At 36.8% G+C, this 10,896-nt stretch overlaps 1 protein-coding gene across 2 annotated transcripts in view; it reads left to right on the top strand.

The window, feature by feature from the left end:
- Positions 1–1,068: 1,068 nt before the first annotated feature.
- The window catches only part of LOC107732173 (microtubule-associated protein tau-like), a 30,711-nt gene continuing 20,883 nt past the window's right edge, over positions 1,069–10,896 (top strand). Inside the window, exons 1-2 of one of the 2 annotated variants that reach the window (XM_016543448.1) lie at positions 1,069–1,141; positions 9,353–9,559. In XM_016543448.1, the coding sequence (XP_016398934.1) occupies positions 9,373–9,559 (187 nt within the window). In that variant the 5' untranslated portion in view covers positions 1,069–1,141; positions 9,353–9,372. Of the gene's footprint in view, positions 1,142–8,593; positions 8,690–9,352; positions 9,560–10,896 lie in introns of those variants that run through there. The other variant, XM_016543444.1, reaches the window with a different exon arrangement.

The raw sequence follows: 10,896 nt of genomic DNA, 5'->3' as shown, positions 1-10,896 counted from the left end.
GTGGCAAGTGGTGCCTCCCTTTATACATAATAAATATTTTGTTTATTTATTTATTTGCATATTTGTATTCTGTCAAATCACATTGTTACTATCGTTCTTGTGTTTTCATTTTTTGTTCTCAACAATAAATGGGCCTAAATCTACAGTGCACATTATACTAAATATTATACTAAAACAGCATTTAAAAAGAGAGGCATCCACACTCAAAACCTACTTGCCATGTTATGAGCAGGTGCTTAGGGAAGTGACCTGTAATTTTTAGCTGATCAGGATATAAAGAAACACCTGATGGACAGGAAAGTCCAGGTCAAAACAAATCCCCGTCTGGAAAATCAACTAGGCTAACATGTTTCCCTGGGCTCATGTCCAGAGAAGAGTGAGAAGATAGAGAGACTGTTACTTGCTTAGACGTTCTCACAGCTCTTTGGAGAGTACAATAATCTCCGGAGATTACATAGCAGTTGATTTCTCAGTACGAGTCTCATGACTGCTATGAGAAAAGAGGCAAGAAATACTCCTTGGTTGGCCAATATGTACGACACAGTGGCCCCAAAAAGTGTTTAGACACTTTCGGGAATGACTCTGCAAAGAATTAGTTCTAAGTAAAGCTCAAGTACCATGTTCACTTTCCAAGCAATTGTTGCTAAGTGTTTTAATCATGTCATTTTTTGTTTTTGTCAGTTCTCACAGATCACACAGTTGTTATGTAATGAACCTAACTTATTTTAAGTATTTTACTTCTTTGTTTTGCTATCTTTATTTGAATTAAATGGCGCTTTGTTTGATGTTTTGCAGCTATATAATAGCCTACAGTTCATTCGTAGGTTTGAAGTGTAGATATACAGGATCACTGTATACAGTCGCCTATAGTAAACAAATACACATAGCCAATATGTAGCCTACTTTTAAACACTCACTTTTTCGATTTTTCCTCAAACAGACATTTTTAGCTTGTTTTATCGAACGTGGTGACTTATGAAATATGAAGAAAGCGGTTTATTCTCTCAGGCAGAATAATCTCTCTCTCTGTGATGTCTCTCTAGCGCCTCCTCGCTTGATCAGGTCGCTATAGAAACTGCAGTTCTCGTGCGCTCAGCGAGCGACTGCAGCTGGAGAGACAATAACAGCGACCCGTGCACAGGTAAGTAAAAATCTGTCAAAGCTGCCGTATGTGTTGTTTAAATGCGATTTATTAGTGTAGCCACTGGTTTTCGTGCACTGTATTCGAAGGTGATTTGTATTAAACATAAAACATGCGTGCCCTGTAGCAATTTTAAATCGGCGTCGGTCATGTCATGTTGTTAAATCGGGCCTGCGCTGCTTACGTGTTAATTAACTAATGCTGTGAATATAGAATATGCTCGAATATCGACTCGCTTATTGGGGGGGGGAATACCAGGTCTCATAAGAAAAATACTTTTAAGTAACAAGACTATTCAAACTGAACAAGGCGTATGTAACGCTATTTATGGGACTTTTCACCAAATACCCATATACTGTCGTGGTCATTTATAAGATTAAACCCATAGACGTGTAAAACGTTATTCCTGTACGTTTCCTTTATTTCTTATCAGTTGAACGCAAAGTGCGAGAGCTGTTGCGTGCCATGTGTAATTTTAATACTGGCTAAATAGGCTATTCCTGCTACAATGACTATAAAGAATTCAAATAATGCTATTATTTCCATATAAAAGGGATAATGAATTTAAGTGAGGCTGTTTCTTCTTAAAAATCCGAATCTGTCTGCGAGTTCAAGCTCATTGTAAATCGATTTTGGTTGAAGGATGCTTTGTTGGAACGCACCTCCTCCCTCCATCTCTAAAGAACAGAGATGCGGCCATGATTTCAGCTCTTCACGTCGTCTGTGTTCATGTGTCTGCATTCAGCCATCACAGTGTCTCTGTGTCTGAAATGATAGACGACTCGTTTTTATTACAAGTCGTGGTTACGCTTCGTCGCTGACCAAATGCTGATTCGGTGTTCAAATAATGGCATGCAACGCCTTTCTTCAACAACAGTAGGCTATAGTTGTCTAATCATGGGGATGCAGAATTTCATTCATTAACCAGGATTATTCTGCATATGTTCACCGCGCTTCGCACATGCGGAACCTTCAGTATATTATCACTGTTACATTGCATCCCCGTGGACTGTAATCCGATTTAAAATGGGGGTTGAGTTGAGGATTTTTTGTATCGCCTGCACACGCCTCTATGGTTGTGTTATTGGGTTGCCTCACCTTTTTTCTCATTAATTACAGTTGACGGTTTCTATCGATTACATGATTTTCTTTTTTCTCCATTGCTAGCGGCCGATTGCTTTTTGATAGTTTAAAATGCTATGAGACTGTATTGAGGCGACTGATTCTGGATTACAGTAACTGCTGAGGACCAGACATGCCCCTCTGACAAGACCCTTCAAAGAACACTGTAGGGTGTATCCAGAGGCATCATGCACATTTTTTAAATCTATTCAGTAAAGCTTTATTTTGATGGTGCCTTTTGAACATTCTATTGACATGAAGTAATGTTGCACTTACATGTCAACTAACTCTCATTAGAGTTTTAGTAGGCTGTCTGCTTAATATCTGCTAACTCTTTATTGTCATAGTCTCCCGAGACAATACTGACTATAAATAACTTTGCAAGTACATGCCAACTTAATCTAAACCTAACCCTACCACTCTACTAATACTCTACTAACACTCTTAATGAAAGTTAGTAAATATGTAGGGGCAATGTTACTTGTAGTCAATAGTATGTGTTAAAGGGACGATCAAAATAAAGTGAAATTATCTATTCTATTCAATTATTTTTATTTTTAAAATTCGTTTTTATTATTATTATTATTTTATTGTTTAATAAACCAAGTAAAAACACCCAACAGGAATTCTGAAATTGTCAAACAATGGCTGCCATGCACTTTCGTCGGATGGAAAAGAGCAGCTGTGGCATTTTCATCATAAATAATCCACACTAAAATTGTCAAATCTAATTCGTAAGTGTTCAGTTAATTAAACCAACCAACTGGGGGTATTTCCAAACACACTAATGGGGAATTTCAGCATAAGCAATTATTATGGCATATGTAAAATCATAAAACATTACGAACCACTGAATCAAAAAAATTAAAATGTACTTTATATAATTAGATACAAGTATTATCTTTGCTCTGAAGAAGTAATAAAATGTCCTTATCACATCACAGTGATTGCTGTTTGTGCTATTTGTGTAAACATGTCTGTTGCAAAAAACAAACAAAAAAAAAGATATAGCTGCAGCATTATAAATATTAGCCGTGCACGCTTATTATTTTTAATGGTCACTAAGCTGCACGAAAACATCTGAGCAAATTGTTGTGGTTTAGTGATATGGGCAGGCTTACAAAGAGCATAAAATCTCTGACATAATGCCATATGAAGTCTCTCATGTGTTGCATGAGTGTTTAATTGGCATGGCACTGACAGAGGGGTTTCGCTTGCTGCAACACCAGTCTCCTCAGACTAACTGGCATGAGAGGGTGTGATTGGGGTTTCTGCCACAGACCTAGCGGTTTGTGTAATTTGAGGTGAATTTGCAGCTGTAGAGACTTAGGCCATTACCTCTCTGACAGAAGCGTGATGAGCAGAATTCCATGTCTACATGCATCCACATGGTCCTTTGCCCTGAGAATTTAAGCATGACTGTTCTGGAATGCTGTTATCCATGAACTGAAGCATATGTAAAGTGGGCTACAAAAGCTTGAGACTGAGATTTTATTAGTAATTTAATGATTCCAAATTATTACAAATTATATAGTCATAAGTATATAGATGAATTGAAAAATTAATAGTGATTTCAGAATTCAGTATTTGGTTTGTCCTCTTTTTACTTTAAAGAAAGCAGCACTCAAGCTGCATGAATTCCACAAGTTGGTGCAAAACCCCATGATCCATCTTATACTGCATGACAAGAGCATTTTATGAGCTTCCATCTGAATATTTCTTATATATTTTTTACATAAATTTATTTTCAATACATTTCTAAATTCTATAAAGTCAAGACAAAATGTATTGGTATAGTGCTGTTCACCATACAAATTATTATCTTAAATCAGCACAATGTTAATGTTTGTAATATGCCGTATAATCACATTTAGCATTTATATTAGAGCTGGACTATTATATATTTTTATACTGGTTGTATAATTGTCCAAATATTAATACATATATGAATATTACATTATTTTTTTTATAATAAAATATTTATTACTTGATGGGCTGGGCTGCAGTAGTAAAAGACAAATTACAGATTTAACATAGGCCTATATAATTTTCTGAAATGAATATTTGTCTTTCCACCACAGTACAGTGGAATCATTTTACACCCAGTTCATAAGGGAGTGACTCATCATAAGAATCATTTCACATGCTACTGAAATAATAGAAGTTGCTTATGTCATCACAGCACTCAGAATGCATTTTGTGGCATCAGATTTACAGTCTGTATTCTTGACATCTAATCCAATATTGGGCTCTACATAGACTGCTAGGATCTTATGCAATTATGATCTGGTGGATTTCATATTGAAGAGTCGTTTTTGTGACCCTGTTATGGGACTGTGTTTGAATTCGAACATGACTGGCCCTGCCCAAAAGGAGGTTGGGATCGAGAGCCGAGAGAGAACATGAGTAACTGTGCTTCATAGCAATGTGGAGCAAATTTAGGTCAGGGATACAAGGGTAGTCGTCCGTGATGAGAGCATCACAGACATTCAGCTATTCTAAAGCACAAGCCCAGTGCGTGCCAGTGGAGAGCGCGGTTTTTCAGTTTGGTGCCAGATAAACAAGCAAATAAACCCTAAGGAGATACATCCTGGTGCCATCCATGGATTTATCGCTAAATCCAACCAAGCAGTTTTTGACATGGTCAGATCTGCTGATTAGAGATTTGCCTGGTTGGTTGCATAACAAATAATACCTGTTGAGTTGCTATATACACACACAAACACACACAGCAATTTATTTATTTTTTATTAGAAGTTGAGCAGGTTGTCTGTCTACTGGACCTCAGTGCAGCCCGTAACAATCATAGAAAATAATTAGAAATGACCAGCTTATCCTCTTCGATATTTGATAGATGTGATGCTGCTCTGTTTATTGTTAGGATGACAATTTTTTTTAGATTTTAGACAAGATTTAGACATTTTTAGGATGGTCTGCCTCATCTGACTAACAGTACTTATGTCAATGTCAACATAATCTAGATGTCCAATCAAAACAAAGAAGGCTGTGCTGTACCAAACATGAATTCACTGCTTCAGTTTGCTTCAGTTTTTAAAAATGTGAGGTAAGATGCAAGTAGCCAAACATTGAATATTTTACAACTGTTACACGAGTTGCAGTGGGATGGGGGGAAAAAAACGCCATAAAGTCTCAAGATACGTTTTTTCAAAGTTGCATTAATTTTACATGGCTTTCTAAACATGCAGCTTCTTTTGTGCGAGACAAGAGTGCAACGGTGATAGATGTCCCTCTAGAAAATGCGCGAAATATGCGTTCTGTGTGAATGGCTTGGTTTCAGTTTTGACGTAAACAAGATCTCCGCATTGATGTTCTCACTGATAAGGCTGCCTCCTTAACGCACACCTAAAATTTCAAATTTTCGTCGAATTTAAAATAAAAATCCACATTCGAATGCAAAAACGTTGCATTCGAATGTGGATTTTTATTTTTAATTCGACGAATATTTTGACATACATGACGATGCATATGTGTGCATTCCTCCTCTTGCAAACAAGGCACAGCGCATCAAAGGAATGCGCATCAAAGACTGACATGGAAGAGAAGTTGTCGAATAAAGTCGTTATTTTTGTCAGAAAATCAGAAAGCTTTTGGATTTCATCAAAAATATCTTAAATTGTGTTCCGAAGATAAACAAACATTTTATGGGTTTGGAACAACATTAGGGCGAGTAATTAATGACAGAATTTTCATTTTTGGGTGAACTATCCCTTTAGCTGTACACCATTCACATGCAATTTGATGATGTCATGTGACAACACTGTGTGGAATAATGAATTCTGTTTCATTTGTGAAGTGTAAACTGCACAATTATTCAATAATAAGCTTTAGTTAAAGTTTTTTTTAAGTGTAGGTAAGTATTCCACCACCGATTGCCTCATTTTAAAATGAAGAACACCTTACTTATTGCCACATGTTGTCCATTAGCAACTCAAAGGCAATAAAGAAGGAAAGACAACTGCGATCTGATCTTGTGTCCTGGCAACACCTCTGCTTTGCGAAAAGAGATTCATTTGAATTCCTGCATTCAGTTACTGACACTTCGGATGGCTTTATGTGTGTACTGTGTGGTGAATATGTCTTTGCATAGTATCGCAGGTGCTGTGCAAACATCTATGTTGATCTTGTGCTTTCTCTAGCCGCACACACCCTCTAAATCACCCTGTTTATGTGGGTTTGCAGAAGGGCCACGAGCAGTGCCAGGTTCATCATTCTTGTTCCTTGAACACACACACACACACACATTAGAGAGCCAACTGTGCACGTTTTTTATGCTTTAACACTCAGAATGAGGCACCGCCACACAAAAGACAACAGATGTTAGTGCCTGGTTAGATGGTGCTCTTCAACTGCCCTTGGAGGCATGTGGTGTTACGAAACTAGGTCGAGTCAGGACATTTTTAATAGGTCTTTTAACTCAAACTCATTGGACATACAGTGTGGTCCAAATGTAATGTTGAACATAAGGGATTCAAAAATTAAATTTGCATTTGGAAAGTTATGGCATAAATAATAAACAGATTGAGATTCTGCACTATTTAGGTCACTAATCAAATGAGCAAATTTGTACAAAGGAGTTCTTGATGTTCTTGCTTCCATTGAAGAACAAGATGTTGTTTGGACAATCTTGAGCAGTCATCACATTCCCAGTGTACAGAAAGCTTTGAGCAAAGGTGAGAGAGCAAAGATCCTGAATCCTTGTGCAAATTCTGTGTTCCAGACAGCTTGTGTGCCAGATGCACATAAAACAGGTGAGATTTTTCCCACTGCCCAATGCAATGACCTGGAGAATCCATTCCAGACAGGTTTTTTCTTTCTTTTGGCTGTGGGTTTTAGTAAAGCAGAGCAGGGAAAGCCATAAGAAGATGAAAGAGAAGAGCAATTTGTTGATATAACTGGGAAAGTATTCAATAAATGCTAATGGGTTACATCAACAGCTGTGTTTTGTATAGTCACACTATAGTAGCAGTGAAGATGCTGGTAATGCAGCAGTCTTAGGCTTACTTATTCCCTCTCTAAATCATGTAGATCTACTATAATATGCTGCTCATTACTCCAATCTATGTTTGCCATCAATGGTTGACACTTCTGAAACCTCAGATGATGAAACTAAATAATGCATGAAACTTTCTGCGACTGTACTTAGCTCATGAAAAATTTAAAGGGATAGATAGTTCACCCAAAAATGAAAGTTCTGTCATCATTTACTCACCCTCGTCATTTTTTTTTTTTTGAAAGAAATTCATGCTTTTATTCAGCAAGAATATGTTAAATTAATGAAAAAGTGATAGTAAAGACTTACATTGTAAAAAAAAAAAAAAAAAATCTGTTTTGAATAAATGCCGTTTTTTAAAACTTTTTATTAATCAAAGAATCTTGAAAAAAGTATCACTGTTTATAAAAACATATTAAGCAGCACAACTGTTCCAAACATGAATAATAAATCAGCATATTAAAATGATTTCTGAAGGATCATGTGACATTGAAGACTAGAGTAATGGCTGATGAAAATTCAGCTTTGCATCACAGAAATAAATGATATTTTAAAGTATATTAAAATAGAAAGCTGTTATTTTAAATTGTAATAATATTTCACAATATTACCGTTTTTACTGTATTTTTGTGTGTGTGTTGAAAAGTCATCCCCATTGCTCTAGAAAAAAAAACACTGTTTCTAAGTGCTACAAGCACACACGTCAGAATGAGCTGTCAGGATGTCTGGAGGGCTGGGCGCTGTGTAATGAGTGTGTGTTTGCATGTAGGATGAATAGTGCATCAGGATGGCTGTGAAATATCCAACATGTATAATCTGCTTTGGGCTGGGTAGCTAACTAAATATCCTAATAACAAGTACCACTAACAAGATGGATTTTCAATATTAGCGATTATAGTATTACAAAATGATTATGTAGTCATGAGCGAATATTTGAATTTCTAACACCTCATAGCTCTAAAGCGGGAGTGTCCAAACTATTGCGGTCAGTGGAAAAAAGGATGTTTTCTGTAATTTGACAATTCGATTGTTAATTACATTCTGTCGTCATATAAGGCGTGAGTCTTTCATCTTGCAAATAAGAACATACCAAAGCAGTTTTGCAAGTGCACTGTGTTACGTTGTGCGATACAATGGTTTAATAAAGTGACTACAGAAAGGCTTGCAGGAGGTGCATAGGGACATGTTGGCTTGACTGCACTATTTTAGGCCGCATGGCAGTAACCTTAAGCTAGACCGGCATGTTTGGCAGTATAAATATCCAGGTTCACACCGGCACTCTGGCTCTGTTTACATTGAGCTTGTGACAGCCCTGTGTGAAGAGACGGATCCTGCCGATTGGATATTGATTCAACCCACACTGTCCTTCGAAAAGTTGATAGACACCTCTACTGTTGACTCACCGAAGTCATATGGTTGGTTTGACAGTTGTTTCTGAGGTTTCTGATAATGGATTATGGATTTTCAAACTGAATTTTTTCACGGAATTTTTTCTTCTGTCAGCACTGAAAAGCCATTTTGAACGGTGGCCTAGTAGTGCACAACACAACAAAATCTCCACAACACAACAAAATCGTCACATCACAACACATAGGACTAATTTCGTTGTGTTGCGACTTGTTTCCATTGTGTTGCAGCTTATTTCCGTTGTGTTGTGCTAATTTCATTGTGTTGTGACTTGTTTCCGTTGTGCTGTGGCTTGACTTGTTTCCGTTGTGTTGTAGCTTGTTTCCATTGTGTTATAGCTTGTTTCCTTTGTGTTGCGACTTGTTTCCATTGTATTGTGCTAATTTCATTGTGTTTAGCTAATTTTGTTGTGTTCCGGCTTATTTCTGTTGTACTGTGGCGATTTCGTTATGTTGTGGAAATTTTGTTGTGTTGTGCACTACTGGTCCACCATAATTTTGGCACAAGGAATCAGAGCAAAACAATCAGTCCCAGGCAAAAGCTTTTTGAACTGCTTTTCTCTTGTACATCCACTAACTTATTCCTTTTATTTTCCCTTCTTTCTTTCTTTTTACACCCTTCTCGCTCTTTTCTCTCTTACCTTTACCCTCCGTCCTCCCCTCCCCCTTCAGTATCCTCATTTGGACTTGCTATGGACCAGCAGCACGATTTATTCAGTTCCTCGCCCAATAGCCACACAGCTCACAACAACTCTGGCGATACCATGGCAACCTCCCTTTCTGGAATGACCATCAATGATCATCACCATGGAAACCAATTCCATAAGGAGAATGGAATTGCGGTGGGGCTCGTGAGACCAGGGGACTGTCCAATGAAAGGTGAGCTCGCTTCTGTAGGAAAACAGGTTGGTTGTGTCACAGCCAGTCCAAATAAATACACACACATACTGATTAACTGATTAGTCAGAACTATTAAACAAGCTCTGCAGTGTGAACAGGGTGTGTGTGTTTCATGACAGCATTCACATGTAGTTGAAGGACAAGTTTACATACTGATATGGAATATGGTCTACAAATGCAGCGGACCTTCTACCACAACTTAAAGGAATAGTTCACCCAAAAATAATTTTTTTTTCATCGTTTACTCACCCTCGTGTTGTTCCAAACCTGTATGAGTTTCTTTATGTTGAACATAAATGAAGGTATTTTGAAGAGTGCTGGTAATCAAACAGTTTATGGTCCCCATTGACTTCCATAGTATTTCTACTAGGGAAGTCAATGAGGACCATTAACTGTTTGATTCTTCAAAATTCAAAATCTCTTTTGTATTTGAAATAAGAAAGAAACCCACACAGGTTTGAAACAATATAAGAGTAAATGATGACAAAATTTTCATTTTTGGGTGAACTGTCCCTTTAAATAAATTAAAATCGTAACTTTCAAACATGCATTTATTTATTTAATTCAACCTTTTAAAAAAAATTTTTTAAATTTTTTTAGTAACTTGATGAAATTGCCTCGATAGCTTTGAGAATTGGGCAGTAGATTTCTAGTTTTCATCATGCTTTGCATAGAACTCGATAAGAAGAATAAATGTTGAATTGGTATTTTATGTGTTTTTTTAGTGAATGGAAAGACCTGTTATTGTGTATTGCTGATGTGTTTGAATGTTTGACATTTAAAAGAGTTTCTGTTATGACGTTTTTGTTGTTACCATTATGCTGAAAAGTTGTGCTTTCGTTTAAGTTGTGAAAGGCTACGTATGAGCCATATGAGCTCAAATATTTAACATTTTTTGCAAAAGTTAGCTTGTGATGTGTTAGCTGTTAATTTTAATTTAAATAGATAAGATTAGTTGGTTCCATGGCCACCACTCAATTATGCTTAAATTTGTTGGAACAACTTACAAAATTGTTGAAGTTGATTACTTAAAATGTTTATGGTGCTAGTTTATGCTACAATTCATTGTAGTTGTACAATGTAGTTTGTTGGTTGAGGTGGCTAATTCGTACAAATTTGCACGACCTCACTCATACGATTTCTGTGACGGTTAAGTTTAGGGGCAGGGTAAGGTGTATGAATTTACCACCTCGTAAAATACGTATGATTTTTCATAAGAGTGAGGTTGTAGGAATTCTTACGAATTAGCCACCTTGTCAAAAAATGTACGAATTGCCGTGAGATCGGGTTGAAAGTTGTCATAACTCAAAAAGATT

This window comes from Sinocyclocheilus rhinocerous, unplaced genomic scaffold (assembly GCF_001515625.1).
Source record: "Sinocyclocheilus rhinocerous isolate Xijiao unplaced genomic scaffold, SAMN03320098_v1.1 scaffold1541, whole genome shotgun sequence".
In the NCBI taxonomy this organism is placed as follows: Eukaryota; Metazoa; Chordata; class Actinopteri; order Cypriniformes; family Cyprinidae; genus Sinocyclocheilus; species Sinocyclocheilus rhinocerous.
This window is presented reverse-complemented; position numbering and strand designations above follow the sequence as displayed.